Source organism: Podarcis tiliguerta, assembly GCF_965153285.1.
Source record: "Podarcis tiliguerta genome assembly, chromosome: Z".
NCBI lineage: Eukaryota > Metazoa > Chordata > Lepidosauria > Squamata > Lacertidae > Podarcis > Podarcis tiliguerta.
In genome coordinates, this window is record NC_139553.1 from 22,578,850 (window position 1) to 22,598,728 (window position 19,879).

Genomic DNA, 19,879 nt, shown 5'->3' on the forward strand with positions numbered 1-19,879 from the left:
TCCCTAGGATGTGTGTTTAGGATTGGGCTACAAGTGTAAGTGCAGGAACCCATCAGGAGGTTTTAGTGTTTTAACTTTTGTATGTTTTAAAGTAGCGTTGCGGATTTTGCCCACCCCCACCCAATTTAATTTTTTCATAAACAGCTTGTGTGTGTGTGTTACAAACAACTGGTGTATAAATTATATGAAATAAATAACTCTCCCCCTTCACCTGCAAGGAGCATAAGGTGGCCTCACAACAGCTCTGCCAGGTAGGTTAGGTTGAGAGCAGGCAAAGACGACCCGCGGGTCATACCCCGCGGCTTGAACCCTGGTCTCCCAGGTCGCTCGAACCGCGTCTGCACCTCGCTGTAGCCTGCGATTTGGGGCTACAGTTTGGCCAAGGGCGGCGGCATCTGAGCCAGCCATTCATTTTATACATCTTTTGTGTGTGTGACACAGAGAGAAAGGAAACTTATAGGGGGGCACCCGGAGGACAACCAGCCGGGCGCGCGTGTGAGGCGTTGTTTTGAGGGGCGGCGGCAAAGGCAAAGGCAGGCGGGGAAAGAGGCGGCGGCAGCGGCTGTTTCGAGGGGTGGAGGCGGGCAAGCTGAGGCACCTGAGCGGCACCCGCCTCCTCTTTCTCCTCCCTCTCTCCGCCCTCTCAGTGGTTTCGTATTTCTTTCTTTCTTTCATCCGCCCGGAAACTCATAAGAGAAGCAGCCACGTTGCCTCAGCCCTACCGACCTGGGCCGGGTTCGGCGGCGGCGGCAGCGGCAGCGGGTCCCCTGAGGAGAGCCGGGAGCCCGCGCTTTTCCTTGGCGCCTTTCCCGCCCTCCCGCGGGTCTGAGGAGCCCTCTCCCCCGCGCCTTACCTCCACCAGGTGAGTCCGCCTCCCTCCTCCTCCCTCCTCCTCCTTCTCCCGAGCTGCCGTTGGGATTGAGACCGGGTCAAGCGCGGAGGGGGAGACGCACCCAACATCGTTAATTCTTACCACAACACACACACACATAAACACCCCGCACATTAGAGTTTAAAAGTTTCGGGGGTTGGATGGGAAGTGTTGCGGCTTCTTTCAGAGAGGATCGCCGAGTTCTCTCGCTCTCCTTTGACCACCTCAGGATGACTTCCGTGCCCTAAGAGGGGCGTGGAACCAATAATAATAGTAACAACAGCAGTAACAAGGCATAAAAAATGACTCATGTGGTCAGGAAGAGCTTCAAAATGTTACTTGGGTTGTGGTGAAGATGAGTTCTGTTCTGTGTTGTTTTAACTATTCGCTGACTTCTGTTTTGAGAAAAATCAACCAGGCGATTTGCAAAACTCCTCGGATTAAAAATTTGGATTAGTATGAATAGGGGGTTATGCTTGGGGGGATTATTATTTCCCTGATGTCTCTCCCCCCCCCCCCAATAATTCCCTTCATGATACTTATGTTAATAACTGTATAGGTGAATTTATAGTTCAGAGCTCTGTGACGTGTTTGTCACCCTCGGTGTCTTTAGGACGAGCTAAGAGTGAGCAATTGTCCCATCTCACAGGCTGGTTGTTGTGAAGATAAATTGGGGAGAGAGGTTCCATCATTTATGTGGTTCTGATCCCCCATGGAGGTAGGGCAAGATAAAAATGCAAGTAGTCAGAATTGTTCAACAGGGTTTAGAAACTGTCCTCGGTTCATGGACAAACATGAATGGGAAGGGTGGAACTCAGTAGAGCTTCAGGTGTTTTTATAATACAAATACATTATATTATTAATATTAATCTTATTGGAATGGTTGTGATCAACACAGGAACCAAACCATGTTTTGAACCACCCAGCAGCAGTGCAAGAGCAATTATTATGGATTAGTTACTTCTTAATAAGTTTTAGGTGCTCTTTTTGCCTTGTGACGTAAGAAGTGGGTTTATTCCGTCGTTTGATGCAATAGCAATAGTTTAGATTGTACAGAGCAAGGAGGCCATTGGTGTAACAACTTGTGATCTCACAAAACTGCAAGCAACCCCACCAGTCACTGGCGAGTTATTCTCTGTTTTTTTCTTACCTGCCTATTAAATACTGGGTGATGAGGATGGGTTTGTCAGGCTAAAATAAATACATACAGACTGGTTGGGTCATATTTGGTGTCTCACAGTTTGTGCAACCTAACCCATGGCTATCACAAACACTGATGAATGTGTTTGATATATTTCTATCCAGCTTTTTAAGACAAGCACTCACAAACATGTAAAAAAATTAGATTTAGAGCTAATTAGGCTTAACTAAGTGTTAGTCCCATTGAACTTCTGAGTTGCTATGCTGTTGCTATAGGACGAGGAGATAGCAGTTTTTAGTTATGCAGTGAGCGTTTCCGGAGAAGCAAATCACATCAAGGTCACTGGGATTTGTTTGCCTTCTAGTAAGTGTTTAGTCTTTCATCCAATTTAGGAGTCATATGCAAGCCTACTCAGTGGTTTTTCCTGTTTAGAGAAATGCGTATAACATTGCAGTCTAAATCCTGATTAATTGTGATGTTATGTATTAAAATCTTAACAGTTGCTTCTGAAAATGCAGTATCACAACACGCCCACCCCATGTGCTCTTCTGACTAACTCTACACGGTATATTTACTCCTGCCTAATTTACCATTTTCCCTTTTTTGTAGTGCCAAAAAAAGAAAAGAACCTAGTTGCGAAGCAAATGTAGAATAAATAGTATTCTGAAATAATGTTGTGATTCACAATTGCCCTATTCTATGTAAATCTTAGTTTGGACTTTGCTCTTTTTGATTAGGTAATCTTGTTTGCCTTCAGTTTCGTGAAACAGGTAATAATTGAATTGGCTCTCTTTTGTGGAGTTCTTTGGAGCCTCTGTACAAAACCTATTGCTATGTAAGCATTACTTCACTCCAGGTACAATCCAAAACCTGGCTGCTACCCAATGGGCTTTTTGAAGTGGCCTCTCCCTGTACCTCAAAATGCCATGTTTCAGGGCTATCCACTGCAAGCAGGCAGAAGAGACTATTCTGTGCCAGCAGAGTGATGTTGGTGTCATTCCACAAGTGCAGAAGAACAGGACTGTGCCTCCACTCAATCTAACCCTCTTCTAGCCTGGCAGAAAGTGAATTTGGCGGCTTGCACAGTTTGTCTTGATTTTTAAATGAGCAATTACACATTTCTGCAATAAACACAGTGATCCAATTCACACATCATGGTAAACCATAATTAATGGTTTCCTCTGTATTCTCCTCACTAGTGCTGGGGGGAAACAAACAAGCATCCCTGGCTCTGCATTGCATCTGATCAGGGATCATGATTTGCTTACTCTGTGCCCTCTTAGGAATGAGCATGGTAAGTCATTAACCATGATGTGATGTTCAAATGGGGCCAATTTCAATGGCCTTTGTTTTCGAAATACGCAAGTGAGAAAATAAATAGTGACACAATAACAAAAAGAACAATGTGTTTTGGCACCTTAATGACATACACATTTATTATGGCATTTGCTTTTGTATAATACAGGCATTTAATCAGATGTATGAGGTGCTATCCTGAGTTTCAGGTATATATATACCCATGGGGTGGCATGTTGGAATTGTAAACAGTCAGATCAAGAGTTCAGGATAAAACTTCATGTATCTGATGAATTGTATTGTGGACCATAACAGCTTATGCCATAATAAATCTGTTAGTCATTAAAGTGCCACAAGACTCATTTTGTTGTTTTTGCTGCAACAGACGAACATGGTTATTTCTCTGGACAATGAATAACAAAGTGAAAGATGCATGAAAAATGTAAAGACAAGGAAGAAGAAATGTTTTTCTGATGCTGTTTTACTAGGATGGAACTAATGAGATACATCCAGTCTCTTAAGTGTCATGTATTGCTTCCTTTCTTATGAACAGTTCATCAGTTTATTTTTCTGTGAGCTGCTTGAAGTTGTGATGAATATGATATCTTCTGTCCAAAGTCTACTTTTGTAACTCATAGTCAAAAGATGAGAGACATAAATATGATTCACTCATTTCAGCTTCCAGCTAGTGATAAATGAAAGAGAAGGATTGTAGAGCTCTACATATATTGCAGATAAAGATGGCTTTGTGCTTTCAAAGACCTCATCTTCCAAAAGCCCAAGTCTTACAGAGGAAATTGCTGGTTAAACCCCTGACTTTGCCTTTTGAGGCAATATAATAACTATGTTTCTTCACTGAAAAGGATGGTTGAGGAAGAAAATTAAATAGGGCATTACCTACATATTATGTGGATTAACCACAGAGAAATATAGAATAACAGAATTGTAGAGTTGAAAGGAACCACAGGGGTCATCTAGTCCAGTCACCTCCATTATAGGAATCTTTTTGCCAAATGTGGGACTTGAACCCATGACCCTGGGATTAAGAGTCTTGTGCTGTACTGACTGAGCTATCCTGTGGGCACCACAGGAGCAGAGTACTGTACATAATTTTTTTAGTCACTTGGGAGGTGTCTTCTTGATGGTAACAAAGACCACTTTATATACTATCCATAGCATTTTTATTGAAATGTTAGCGTGAGAGTTCTGTAAAGATAATGTTAAGGGGAGCAATCATGCTTGCTTTTCTAACTGTATAATTCTTGGTGCTCTTTGTGTATCCTAGAACAAATAAGGGAGTGCCTAATAATCCATTGTTTGTAGAGAGAAAAAGTGAATTCTGATGTATGGGATACCAAAGTCTGGTTTGTTGGTTGATCGTCATGCCAAGCAACAGTTTGCCCAAAGCCTCATTTAAGGTTTGGTTTAACAGCTGCTCTCAGCCCATTGTTTGTCAGATGTTGTCTGTTTAGTCAAGGTTGGCTTGGTGAACAATGTCAGGACCATCTCAGTATATGGAACTATGGAATGATCCAACATAGAACCTGAAAACTGTTGGGACTATTACAGGTACTACCTAAAAGCTCTAATATGTAGTCGCTTACACCTATGACGTAGCCAAGTTTAGGACTGTGAAATTGTGGTGATTGCTGATATTTTTTCTTTTCTTCTGCTTAGATGATGCCATGGCCTTTGGCTAATGTAATGAAAGTTTACTGATTACTGAAATTGTATAAATCCAGTAATTTTTAATACCTCGGCTTAAACCTTAGACTGGGTCTTAGAAATTCTCTTGAAACTGCTGTGGCTGTTGCAATCCACACAGTTCACCTATATAGTGGTACCTCAGTTTAAGAACTTAATTCATTCTGGAGGTCCGTTCTTAACCTGAAACTGTTCTTAACCTGAGGTATCACTTTAGCTAATGGGGCCTCCCACTGCTGCCCCGCCATTTCTTTCTCATCCTGAAGCAAAGTTCTTAACCCGAGGTACTATTTCTGGATTAGCGGAGTCTGTAACCTGAAGCCTTTGTAATCTGAAGCGTCTGTAACCCGAGGTACCACTATATAACCATTTTTTAAGCATTTCAGCCCATAATTTTGTTCTTACACATTTACATAAGAGCCACCCTGCTGGATCAGACCACTGGCCTATCTAGTCCAGTAATTGTTTCTCACAGCAGCCAAACAGATTCTTATGAGAAGTCAACAGCCGGACATGGAGGCAAAAGTACTCTTCCAGAAAGTAACATATTGCTAATATGTCTAGTAGCCATCAATCTGTCTTACTCTCTTTCGACACCATCTAAGTTGGTACCATCATCACCACATCTTATGGAACTAATGTCCATAGTACAGTGGAATGAAGACATATAATAGTGATTGTGTGAATGGTGTATGGAATTGTGCATGATAGTATAGCTGTCTGTGGAGTTGTGTGGGGTGTTGAGACCTTGCCCAATTAACATGGAATTTGAGAAACTGTAAGGGGGAAGAAGAAAATTCACAGTATCATTCACAGTGTTATTTCTTCTCATTGTTCTGTTCCTGGCATGCACTATCTATTTCTGCTTTGTTACGTTAATGAATGTCTGGCTAGACGCTCTGATTAACATTTCCAAATTATATTAGATAAGGAACATTTCTTACTGTGCTGTCTTGAAGAATGATAGGTGAGGGAAGTGTACAATTATGACTGTTTGGCTAGACATTCTGATTAACATTTTCAAATTGTGTTAGATAAGGAATATTTCTTACTAGGCAGTCTTCATGAATGACTAAATGTGATAGGTGACAAAAAGTGTGTGCCTGTGATCTGTTTAAATGGACAGTTTCCCAATGCTGTTGGAAGTACACGTCTGAGGCTGCTGACGCTATCTAGTGTAGCATGATTGGACAGGAGTGAAAGAACATGCTAGAAATGTGGCTGTAGGCATTATAATTTGCTAAAGCTTCATAAGGTAAGGTAATTACTTAGCATTATCTCTCTTAAAATTAAGTAAAGTGGAATTTTCTGATAAACATATAGGATGATATGTGTTTTGAAGTGGGCTTTTCAAAGAAATTAGGTAGTAGACATACGGTCTCCATTTATTAACACTTTACCACATCCTTGGAAGGTAACCATACTGTTGGCAACTCTTCTTTTAGCTGCAGTTACTTGGATAAATCCTAGGTTTTAACTTTTGCTTTTAGTTTGGATTTTGTATGTTAATTGCAGGAGACATTATTTGTTCAGTCTTGAGCCTTAATTTTGGTTGCTTTCTTTGTGAAGTCACTAATATAAATAAAAAGAATGAACAGTCTTGACGACACTTAATGAAGTATGATATATAAAAACAGCTTGTTAGTTCAAAGCACATTTGGCAATGGAGGACAATATCTCTCAAAAGGAAAAGTTGTTTAGTTTGGAATACAGAGTAGAAACATTATTTAGCTGCTGATTGTGAAGTTTAATAGGGTCATTTTCTAATATATTCACTCAGGCTTCCATCCTATACATACTTACTGTATGTATACATACATACTGTATACATACATCCTATATATACATACTGGAAAGAAGTTTCATTGAACATAGCTGTATACCTCACTCCTTAGTCTGAAGACATTCTGAGTATTTTACAGAATTCTTTAAAACACCATAGACAACAACATCTTTAACATTACAAAACCTAACAGTACAGTAAACGCAGCATAAAAGCCTAGAAGACTAAAAATCTGAAAGACTTGGGCAAATAAATAGTTCTTACCATGTATGCAAAAAATAAATCAGTGCTGGAAGCCTTCCCACATTAAGTGTTCCATAACTTGGGTACCTCTTCAGAAAAGGTCCTCTTATTGGCCATTTGTCATCTTACTTTTGGAGGTGTAGGGACCCAGAGAATGGTCCTTGAGGAAGACAGGTTTGTGCAGGAGAAGATTGTCCTTCACATATCTGGGTCCTAGCCTGGTAAGATGAGAACTAGCAATTTGAATTGCTCCTGGAAATGGACTGGGAATTTGTGCCAATATTTCACTGCTGCTGAGATGTGCTTCATATGCTAATCACAAATCTAGTTTCTTTGTTTTGTACCAACTGAGGTTTCCATGTTGTCTTAAAAGGCAGCCCTTGTACAATGCATTATATAGTACTCTTAAGTGAGCTTTTACCAGAGCATGTGTAAGCTAGTCACACTATCTCTTTCTGGGCATGTTTAGTATCATCAATAGTTAGTCAAATGTTCTTTATGATACAGAAACTACTTGGGTCTCTAAATTTAAGGCTGGGTCAACATCTGGTTCTGATTCATTAGGGAGAGAGCAGTCTATGTAGAAAGGGATCCACCTCTGAAGCCAGATGAACCACTCACCAGAACTTCCTCCATCTTAATCCAGCTTCAGTTTATTGGTCCTCATCCAGTCCATTACCAACTCAGGGACCAGTTCAGCACTTTCACAACTTCAATCTAAGAAAAAGCAAAATAGAGTTGTACATCTACATATTGATGACATCTCACCTCAGATATCTAGATGAGCTTGTTCAGTGGTTTCACATAGTTCAGAGAAGGAGAACCTATTGCCCTCCAAATATTACTGGATTACAACTCCCATCAGTCCCAACCAACATGGTCAGAGGTAGGGATCATGGAAATTGTTGTCTAATCGCAATTGTAGGCCACAGGATTAATCCTCACCCCCAGTGCAGATATTAAGGCCTAGGCAACAGTATCAGAATTTGCATGTTATATTGGAAGAATGGGAATTATAAGAAGCGTATGAAAAAGAAAGTTCTTAATAAGGGTGAACTCATAAAGAATATGGGAGACATTTTGACCCTCAGGGAACCATCTCTCCATAGGCTCATCTTCCGAGGAAACACTTAAACATTTCAGAGCACTCTAGGTCATGATTCAGGGTAGACAGTAAATTCACAGGTAAGTTTCCCTGGGTGTCCTCATTGTACTGTATGAAGTGTGCATGCTAGAACATGTCCACAGCTTGACACAAATATTAGTAATGGTGGGCAAGCTGTCTCTCAAGAGAGCTTGTGCATTATTACTTCACACCGAGGAACTCCTCATAGACTTCCAAGGTTTTCTTGGAATAAATTCTCATAGAGTCAAATGTTTTCTTGTAACAAATGTGCAAATCACCAGTATATGAGCAATTGTGTGCCATCTTCAGGGTGATGGCCATAGCTTGGTTGTAGAGCAGATGCAAAAAATCCCAGGCATCTCCAGATGGGTGAATAAAGCTTCCTGTCTGAAACGCTAATCAGGGTAGACAAAACTTAACGTAGGACAAATAGTCTGACTTTATAAGGCAGCTTCCATTGTGGATAGCTACTATTCTTCCTAAATTTATTCTGCTTATTATCTATTGGCCTTTTATATGCTTCCACCCACAATATGTCAGATAAGCACATGCTGAACTGCTTTAGTTCCTCCCTTTGACCTCTTTCTAAACTTATGCCATGACTACATTCCTGTGTAACCTGACTCACAAAATTCCTGTTTAGATCTTTAGGGTAGATAAATTTAGGTGGCTAGGCAGAAATTTATTTATAGGCATTAATAACTGGGAAGGGAGAAAATCCACAATAACTTTAATTTATTTCTAGGCTCAAATAACTCCTTGCTGGGAAAAGTAGAAGATCGAGACTGGGCAGATTGTTTACCTGGTTAGTAGACCATTAAAGGTTACATGATTGTGTTGTTGTGTCCTCCTATATGTGTGGTAACAAAATGTGGGTGGTTAAAACCACCTCATTTCTCAATTTGAAGCTGCACATACCTGAACAGTATTTGTCAGTACTGACATCTGTTTGACCATGATTGTGCAGAACAGCATTAGAGTATCTTGTTGAATCTTTCTTACTTCGAGGAAGAGTCTTCTGTAGAAATGGAGAGACAACAAGGGACAAGAGGAACACTTACATTACTATCATTAAAGTGAATTTCCAGTGTTCAGAGTGCCCTGTGAGAGGCTGCTCAGCTTCCTCAGAATGTAGAGACTGAAGCAGCTTGGTTCAAGCTAGGCAAGAGGGGAGCCAGAAGGAGCCAACTGGTTGGTAAGCTGCCACTTGACTACCCCTTTAATAAATCAGGTAGCCAACATGGTGACCTCCAGATGTTGTTGACCATTACCCCTGACCATTGGCTGTTATGGCTGGTTGGTTATTCCTGCCATGAGGTATGCTGGACACTTGCAGTTTGAGGCTTTGAAGATAAATGCCAAGAAAATGATAATATGTGAAGCTGAAAAAATACAAGTGTTTCCCTTTGTCTTTCCTGACTCGTCCAACATTATGCTTCCTTGGATGACCCTGGGTTCTAGTATTATGACTGTGGGCAGCAAAGCCTCTCTTCATCCACACCATGTATATTTTTATACCCTGGTGTTTTGTCCAGAAAAAGGTTGAGCAAGACTTTTTTTTTTTTACTTGATAAATTTATTATTCCCTTGAACAGATGTTAATATAACTGGCCTGTAATTTCTTGGATCCCCTCTGAATGCCTTTTTAAGAGCTGATGTTACACTGACCACTTTCTCGTTCTTGGGTATGGAGGCTGATCTTATGGATACTTTGCATAATTTTGTTAGAAGATCTGCACTTTCACATGTCAGTTGGGTAGAGTTAGGCAAGTGCTGGCCTAAGGGATCTCCTGTCATTATGCTTTGCCCCGGCTTCCAAGACTCTCTAGGTCTAGGACTTCCAGATAAGTTAGCTCATGCACAAGGATCTGCCCTACATCTTCCACAGTGAAGAGAAAAACAAAAGGTTTCAGCTTCTTGCCAATCTCCTTTTACTCTTTTAACATTTTAAGTCCCTTCTATACCAAAATTTCAACCACCTCCTTAGCTGGTTTCCTACTCCTAGTATTAAAGAATTGGTGGTGGTGTTAATTGTGGGCTTTGTGAAGGCATGCATATGGAAGACTGGCATCCACAGGAAAATAGCAGGAGGCTATAGTGAAGACTTCTTCATATGTTGCTGTAACACCTGAAACAGTGCTTCATGAATATAGTTAGACCAGGAAACTGCTTTGAAGAGTTCTGGAAAGAAAACCCTTTGAAAATAGCAGAAGAGATGGCAATGCCTTTGTTTAAAGACCCCAACACCTTGGGAGAGGTTGATTTATCAGTTTGTAACACAACTTAATAGTGAAAACAATCCAGCATGAGAGCAGTTGACAGGAAATGCCCCTTCTTGTACCTTCATAGGACCACATGTTTATGTCCTTTCACAATGTAGCCATTCTGAGATAGCTAAAGTCTATGTCCTATTTTGTTTCCAAAAGAAGACTGTAAGAACTAGAGTACTGCTTCTGTTGAGGCAGGCTGGGTGACAAATTCCTACTGGAAGTTGTTAGTCTTTTCTTGCCCCACCCCCACCCCACCCCACTGTGTTCCTGGTGAGCACCCACATTTCAGGAGAGAACTGAATAGTTATTACTCTGATATTGATTAATCTCTTAACCCACCAAAAGAAAGAGCAGGGAAATATGATTGTGTTGGGGATGGGAAATAGAATTTCTGGGAGCTAAACTCTCAGAACTGGTCGCACAAGTATTGTGGCTGAGAAACAAATTTGATTGCTGGCAGGCAAGGTTTTGCTACCCAGGAGCAAGGTAGCAGGGATGTTGTGTCAAAGGGTTTTGACACCACTTAGTGTTTTAAGGCTGTGAAATGGGGCAAATACCTTATGCTTCCTCCAAATTTCGTGGGTATTAAAAGACTCTTGGAGAGTTTGTCTGTTTTAAATGACAGTGATCAAGAAAATAGCATCTTTCCTCCACATTAACACTCCATATAAAATCTCCTTTGTTCTTGACCTAAGGGCCTCAGCCTCAAAAAGTGTTTGGCTGGGGGGAGACTAGAGGTTGGGAAGAGTCAGCTGCACACATATGAACCATAGTTGCTGCATTCCCTCGATCATTTTGGTTGCCCTTTTCTGAACATTTTCAGTTTGGAGAAGTCCCTTTAGAGCTCTTCACAATTTGGGGCAAAAGATTCCTGCATTGCAGGAGGCTAGACTAGATAATCCTTGTGGTCCCTTCCAACTCTGCAATTCTATGATTCTATGCTTCTTTTGTTTTAATGACTCTGAACACCATCAGCTGACCTGGCTGCCTCACTACTTGCACCTCATTTTAGATAGTTTATGAACAAGTTACTTTTTAAATATTGATATTACATTGACAACTTTCCAGTCCTGAAGTATGGAGGCTGATTTGAGGGGCAAGTTACATATTTTTGTTTAGAAGATCAGCAATCTCACATTTGAGTTCTTTGAGAAAACTAAGGTGGGTACCATCTGGACCTGGCTATTTGTCAGTTTTTATTCTATCTAGGAAGATTAACAAATTCGGTGTTGTACTTAACAAGGTAGTGCTAGTCATGAGCAACCAAGAATTTCATGCAGGTGAATATGTAGGAAAGTTGGTGGCAGAAGGATCATACTCACATACTTCTTTACAAGACTGAACAAATGTATTATGGTGTAAGCTTTCACAGACTATAGTCAACCTCATCAGATACAAGAAATGTTATCCTAGGTTGGCAAGTATATATATACAGTGGTACCTCGGGTTAAGTACTTAATTCGTTCCGGATGTCCGTTCTTAACCTAAAACTGTTCTTAACCTGAAGCACCACTTTAGCTAATGGGGCCTCCTGCTGCCACCGCACTGCTGCCAGAGCACGATTTCTGTTCTCATCCTGAAGCAAAGTTCTTAACCCGAGGTACTATTTCTGGGTTAGCGAAGTCTGTAACCTAAAGCATATGTAACCTGAGGTACCACTGTATATTCATATGGGTATGCATTGAAAAGCTTAAACCAAATAGCAATGAAACTGTTTTAGTAAATATTTTGCTTAACACTTTATCAGAATTCAGATAATCCTCCAAACCAAGTCTCTCGAGTCCTAGTTTTGATGATGAGGCATGAGCCACAGACTTAAGTTCTCCATCTTTCCAACCCTAGGGTTCCAAAATTTTGACTACAAATAACCAAGCTGACGTAAATAGTGACAGTCTTGGCCTTTTGTCTGACTGTCAAAGATAGGAGTTGGCAGGTTGGCTGGAATACATTTTTTATTACTGGTAGTTAGCAATATCTGTAGGCTGGTTTTGCAAGATTGCGTGATCATGGATAGGAAAAAGTGATGGCAGAATAGTGCAGTGGTTTACTCTTTTGGGATGATGCTGATTACATTATATGCATACTTCCACTGGTTTTTCTAGTTCCTATAGGACACTGGGTTTGTTGCACATAAATTCTGTTGCCATGTCTAATCTGTTTGTCAATATTTTTGCCACCTGGACTGTGAAAAGGCTCGAGACATATGACCTTCTCATGTTCTTATCAACTAGTTAACCCTTAACATTGGGCTTATCTTTTGATCTACTCACAAAAGCACACAAGGACTGCTACACTTGTTTATTTGCTAGGCAAGGAACTGGAATGTTGCATATCCTGTCTTCTAGGATGAGGTCCATGCAGCTTATGCAATGTACTATTCTATTATACAGTTGACTTAATTGAGGAATTAACTATGTGCAAATCTTGAAAGTTTGAGGATTCCACTTTTAGCATTTGGTGAAATTTTAGCAGGATTAACTAAAATTCTTTTATTGAATGAGTGTTTTAGTTAATTTCAAAAGTGCATGTTAACTAGTCTAATATACCGTATTTTTCGCTCTATAAGATGCACCAGACCACAAGACGCACTAGTTTTTGGAGGAGGAAAACAAGAAAAAATATATTCTGAATCTCAGAAGCCAGAACAGCAAGAGGTATCGCTGCGCAGTGAAAGCAGCAATCCCTCTTGCTGTTCTGGCTTCTGTGATAGCTGCACAGCCTGCATTCGCTCCATAAGACGCACACACATTTCCCCTTACTTTTTAGGAGGGAAAAGGTGAGTCTTATAGAGCAAAAAATACGGTATGTTCAGAGTTTTTCTTACCCGATTCCTATATTAGCAACAGCATAAAAAGGAATAAATTCCAGGGTCTAAAAATGAGTCTATTGAAATTCATCTTGTTAGTATTTGTGCACTTCTCCAATCTGTTATAAAGTCATATTGAATCCTGTCTTCTGCAGTATTAGCTACCCCTCCCAGTTTTGTGCCATCTTCAGATTTGTTGGGTATCCCCTCCGTTCCTTCATCTAAGTCATTCAGAACCCTATGACACTGCACTTGCTTTTTTTCTGGGGAGGTGAGAAATTGTTAGTGAGCCATCTTGGGTTTGGTCGGTCAACCAGCTACAAATCCACCTAAGTTACATTCTTAGTTCCACGGTTCCCTAAGCATTTATTTCAAGTATAAAAAATGAGCTGCCCATTATACATGTTCCTACTAAACAGGCTTATTCTGCTTTGAAGCAGCCTAGTACTAACACCTCCCACCTTGAAATTTCTGGTTTGTTTGTTTGTTTTTACTCCCTGAGGCCAGGATTCTATTTTACTTTTCCTTGAGGTATATTATTTTGTTTGATAGGAAGAACAGAATATGATTTTGCCTGTAGGATCTTAATAGCTAGGTGTTTTACAGTTGAGTCAGCAAAAGTTGGAAAACACTGCTTTAGTCAGCATTTCATTCCTTGGATTTCTTCCTAGATTTGAAGATTAAATAAAATGCAAAATGAACTGAAAGACTCATCGTTGTCTTTATATTTGGCATAACTAAGTTATTAGTATTCTATAATGCCATAGATGTGTAAATACAAAGAGAATATGTGTGATTCAGCAAATGGTGAAAGCACTGTAATTTGACATGATTAGAGGCAAGAGCAGACAACTTGCTGCTATTGTAGGGAATAATTTTAAATTAGCAAGACTATAAAGCATAATGGGTGCCTCATTTGGCTTTTTATAGCTAGAAACCAGCAGCATGCAATTGTTCTTTTATTTCGGGCATCAGGGGTTATTAGAACAGTGGTAATGATAATGTAAACTGGCCCCTGGAGTGGGGAGAGAACCCTGCTGCTTGAAAGTAACAATATGGCTGAGGACTGAGAAGGTAAAAATGCCTGGAGTCTGCACACGGCACTCTCCACCACTGATGCATGCTTAGGGACATCCTTTAATTCCCACCACCACCCTTAAGCTCTGACTGTTGTTGGTCAGGGCTCACTGTTTAAATGTATTGCAGTGCTGTGGAACTCTACTACATCAAGGTTATTGTGGATAGTGATGGCTCCCAACTCCCTAGCACTTATCATGGCACTTCTGTCTGCCAGACAGCCTCTGCAACCACCAGCCCGCTATGGAAAATCCATATAGGAGTAGCCCCAAGGGACAGGACTTTGTTGAGGAATCCTTCAAGCCTTTAACTGGTCAGGCTGGCTTCTGTAGCAGCCTTCGTATAGCCACTGTTAATGCTACTTAAAAATTTCTCTTTGCTTTTGATGTTATAGCACAGCATGGGCAGGTTTTCAAAGGTTCTTCCATCAGGAATCCATTCCATATTGACTGGGAATCCTCAAGTGTCTGCTGTGGAATTCATGATACTGAAACAAATCTGAGGGTGTAGGTAGCTCACATGGAACACTGGCCAGTCCTGTTGGGTCTCATCAGTGTATCCTGAGATGCATCCAACACACTCTAGCTGCTGCACATTGCTTGGGAAGAACAAGTAGTGGACAAGTTTTTAGAGGAATTTCCCCCTTGTTACCAATCTTGTTACCAAACACTCAAGCTTGCATAGAATGCCAAGCTCTCTTGGAATGCAGCTTGAAAACTAGTGAGCTGAATAAAGCCTCATTTCCTCTATCAGTAATCAGGGAACTTTTAAAAGCTGAGTTTCTTTAAACTTTAGAGCAGGGTCTTCCAAACCAGTTGTTGGGACTACAACTTCCATCATCCCTAGCTAGCAGGACCAGTGGTCAAATATGATGTCCAAAAACAACTATGTCCAAAAACAACTAGAGACCCAAATTTGGGAAACCCTGGTTTAGAGTAATAAAGTACTGCAAATACTTAAGTTCTAGCCTGATAACTGTAGCATATATAATTTATATTGTTCTTCACATTTTTTCAAAGAAACACCTAAGCAGTTCACAAATATTACAAGCAAAGTACAAAAAATGCTATAAAATATTAGAGATAAAAATCAAAAATTATAAATACATTGCAGAACTTCCATCATTTAAAATACATTAACACCGCCAGTAACAGAACAGTTTAACTCTCCTAAACATAAAAAAACACAATGTGTGAAACATTAAGTAGATGGAGCTTCGGGAATCTCTTTTAAGAGGTTGCTCCAGAGGGTTGTTGAAGCAGCTTAAAAAGCTTGCCATGGAATTTCATGCACACTGGCCAGCATAGGCCTACTCACTTTTGTAGACCCAGAACAAGTTGCTTTTTATTGATTATCAGCTTTATGCAACTGCATAGGAAAATGAAAGTAACCACAAGAACACTAATGGGTGGAGTCTTGGCTCCAACCTATAATACCTGGAGACAATGTTTAACTTGTATCATTACCCATTACTACAGAAACCAGTTGGGCTGCCAGAGGAGGCAAAGCCCTTCCTCATTCGTCATAGAAATTGCAGATAGCTGCTAAAGGAGAATCAGAACTCTTTTAGCCTAAGAAGCATTTTTTGTGGGGCAATAACTTTTGTGGGTTCATTTACAAGCCTAAAATAGTGCCCAGTTTTACACATATGGTAGTAAAGAACCAATTCAGAAACTCTTATTGAATAACACCACATGGAACATCTGCTTTCTGATTCAGTCACTGAGGACTCAACAGACTAGTTCCAGCTTGCCATGCTTAGGAGGGCTTTTCACTTTACCATCGTGCAGACAGGTGTGGATTGTCTTTCATCGCTAAGGTCAGGTCTGAGTTTTTAACAGTCTGAGCAGCTTCCTTTTATGGACTTAAGAGAAGTAATGAGGTACATTCAACACTTTCTTGGATGTTAGAAATCTGAGCCTCAGTGGTTAAGAGCTACTTTGATTTGATCTCCAAGAATTTTGTGTAAAACTTGGGCAGTAATGGAGTAAAACATCAGTATTTGAAAGAAAGTTTATTTTACTCTTTTTTTTACTGTCAGGACTTCAAGGTGGCTGACAACAATGAAGAATTTAAACAGAAGCTGAAATTGTATGTTGGGCAACTTACATACAACTTACAACTTCCCCCTTTTTTCTGTACATTATGATGAGCCAGCATAATTTTTACCCCATTGAATGCAGACCTTGGCCAATCTAGATGGGTTGCTCAAAGTAGTAGTAAGTTGTGATTGGCTTGATGGGTCACAAGGTGTTCAGGGCTGTGTTAAATATGTAGAAATCTGAGGGCATAAAGCAGGGATGGGGAACTTGTGGCCCTCCAGAGGTTACCAGATTACAACTCCCTTTGTGCCTGACCCATAGATTGACACTGATGGGAGTTGTAGTAGTATAACAACATATGGAGAATCTTAGGCTCTACATCCCTGGCATAGAGACTGGCCTTCCATTACTCTGATATTTCATTTTGTTGTGTTGGGGAAATACTGGGGTTCCAGACCGATACCCTGGGCTGCCTGGAACAGCCAATAGAATTCATACACCTCAGTCAAACAGGAGGTCATTATTTAGCATTGCAAGGGACACTAATTAGGCCGAGAGGAAAGTGCCTCATTGGATAGAAGATACAGCAATATTTATACTTTAAGAATTCCTAAACAACAGCTATGTGTCTGGCTAAGTCATGTGGCATTTCAACTGCCTTCTGACATAGCAACAGACTTCAGCCTTACCTCCTCCTTCCAGCAGTTTCTCCTGCAAACACAATATTCACATTCATTTCCTCAACCCTTCTCTCACACATGTCAATTCTATAATGTCAGTTTCTCCCACAACATATTTTTAGTCCTTTTTCATTGCATCTCTGCCCTGTTGACCAGTCTCTTTCCTCATAAATTGTTATGAGTCTCTATCATAACAAATATTAAAAACAGATGTAAAATATATCTTTATTATGTGATTATGAAATGGGCTAGGTTGGAAATGTAAAATAAAGTTACATAAATACACTAGAGTTAGATATTTTACTGAGGGTTTGTACTTTGTTTATAATTACCATCTGCAAGGGTCACAATGAATATTTGCTGAATATGACTTTAGTTACTTAATGAAGGGTGTTAACTGCTTGCAAAGTTAATAATCTTCTTGAATGTGTATTATAAGATGCTTGGGTGATAACAAAAATATTCTCTTCTAAGTTTGCATTAGAAATTGTCTAAGGAAGTGACACAAATATCTGTATCTGTTTATAGTTGCAAAACTGCTCAGCTTAAAAGCATCTCTTCTCAGACAGCTTTGTCAATGTCAAGCAATAAATCTGTCAGCAGACTGAAAATGAGTTTTGAATTGGATCACAAGTTGCAAAAGTAGCTTTAATGTACCCAATGACATCAGTCTTAACTGGGTGGGTGGAGAGTGGATCAATTGCAGGTAATTTTAAATGGCCTTACAAACAAATGTATTCAGTTATCTAAAGTACATTACTTATATGTAAATATTGTATTTTTTACTACATGAAATTTGTATACATTGCAGAGTAGTGATCTCATCTTTTTAATTAAAAATTGATTTGATGGTTTGAAATATTACCTAATTTAAAACTTTTCCTTTCTACCTTATCAAGTAGGAAGGGGCAGAATTTGTTCTGTAAAGATCCTTTGCAGCACCTCCCGTAGTTGGAAATATTGGGATAATTTGTTGACTTAACACATTTCACACAACTCCTGCCACTGTTACTGAACAGTGATTCATAGTTCTTATTCACATCAGTAAAGGTTTACCAATCTAAGCCACAAGGCAGAGAATATAAAGTCAGACTAATTAATGACCTCACATGAAGTGCGCATTGCAGGGGAAGATCTCTAACCACAGAAAAGCACTATCGTTTGCCCTCAATCATTTTCTTATTGAGGCTGCCCTGATGAGAATTTCATGGATAAAATTTGAAAGATAATGTCTACCACTTTTTTGTTAAACATATTGGCCCTTATATCATCAAAGATAAAGTTTTAAAAGTGTACTTAAACAAAACAGGCAAGGAAAAGAGTGACCTCACAGCTTTCTCCCAGAAGACCAGACTTGGATCAGTCTGCTGGTGTAACATTCTGATAAGCATTTGTTTCTTCATTTTAGGTATCTTCTCTTCACTACCGCCAAAAGATCTGCCTTGCCCCCTGATTGTAAACACGCCAGATGTTGGGTGCCATGGCTGAGACTGCAGGAGAAGAACCGGTCTTCAAACTTGGAGAACGGTGCCATGAGTGTGGGCAGCTCCACTTGTTGCTAGACAATCATCTTTATAACTTCCAGGATGAAGTGGATGATGAGCTTACTTGCCATATTTGCCTTCAGCCTTTGCTGCAGCCTATGGACACACCTTGTGGACACACATACTGTTTTAAGTGCCTTGAGAACTTCATGCGGGAGTATGACTTCTGCCCTATGGATCGGAAAAAGCTGTCCTTCCAGCAGTGCCGGAAGTCTTCCCTTTTAGTGCGGAATTTACTTGATAAGCTCATTGTCCTCTGCCCCTTTCAAGAAGATTGTAAGCACACTATGCAACGGTGTGAGCTAGAGGCTCACTTGCAAAACAGGTGTGTATATGGTTCAGTAGTGCCATTAACTATACTTGCATCTTATCCTCTCTGGCTCCTTCACCTTTATTAGTAACTTACAATTTCTGTTTATTTTTGGCCTGAATATTGCATATATTAACAATAGAGGGCAACTGGGCAGCATTCTTGGTTAAGAAATAGATCGCTTGACTGCTAAAATATGTTAATGGGCTAGTTCCCATTTTTCGAATGTATGTATTCATGTGGAAGTTTTCTGTTTCTTTTTTTTATAATAATATTTATTAAATTTTCTATTTTAACAATCCAATAAAAACCACATTAATAACATTCCAAATTATACAATAATCAAACAATCCAAATTTTATGCCAAATTATAAGTTTCTGGTTAGCTTTCCATGCCCTGAGGTTTGGGGGGTGATGCTGATCTCACATTTATGCTGCTTCTCTTAATTAGTCCAGATAGTTCCAATAAAACAATCTGATGTTAATCCTTCATTTATTTTTAACAGCCTCTGAGTTTGTCTGGCAAGCAGGTTAGACCAATATAGTATGTTTCTGTGTGGGTGTTTTAAATAGCGGGCCAGTCTTATGAAAGTGCCATCCTTCCTCTTTCTGGAGTAATTTTAATTCCCCTTTCCTTTCCTGACATAATCATAGTCTTATGTTATGTGTATGTGCTAATGTAAGCCATCTTTCTCTAAATTAAAATTTTGACTAGTGAAGAAAGCTATATGGATAGTTTCAACAAAAATGTTTTTACATTGTCAAACATAGGAAGTTTTTTACTACAAGCTTAGCCTCACTTCTGAGTAGACAAGGTTAGGATTGTACTGTTAAGTTGCAAAGCTGCTGATGGCTCTCACAAGCACCTGCATGTGAAGAGCTGCTGGTCTAATTGGACTTTAATTGTTCATTTGGCAAGTATTCACACAACAAGCTGATATTATTTCCTATGGGAACATTTCTAATCCATGAGATGTCTCTTCTCT

The 19,879-nt window shown here is 39.9% G+C and overlaps 2 protein-coding genes across 5 annotated transcripts in view; both read left to right on the forward strand.

The window, feature by feature from the left end:
• The first annotated feature begins 231 nt into the window (after positions 1–231).
• LOC310669488 (ligand of Numb protein X 2-like) overlaps positions 232–19,879 on the forward strand; it is a 42,933-nt gene continuing 23,285 nt past the window's right edge. The window contains exons 1-2 of one of the 4 annotated variants that reach the window (XR_014507205.1): positions 232–862; positions 18,448–18,908. Coding sequence is in view for 3 of the 4 variants with exons in the window: in XM_083423649.1 (XP_083279775.1) it covers positions 18,508–18,908 (401 nt within the window). In the remaining variant the exon portion in view is untranslated. Of the gene's footprint in view, positions 863–16,363; positions 16,409–17,726; positions 17,746–18,447; positions 18,909–19,879 lie in introns of those variants that run through there. The other 3 variants (XM_083423649.1, XM_083423650.1, XM_083423648.1) reach the window with 3 other exon arrangements.
• LOC310669944 (craniofacial development protein 2-like) overlaps positions 4,780–19,879 on the forward strand; it is a gene marked incomplete at its 3' end in the record, with an annotated part of 710,849 nt that continues 695,749 nt past the window's right edge. Inside the window, exon 1 of the mRNA XM_083424409.1 lies at positions 4,780–6,835. The remainder of the gene's footprint in view (positions 6,836–19,879) is intronic.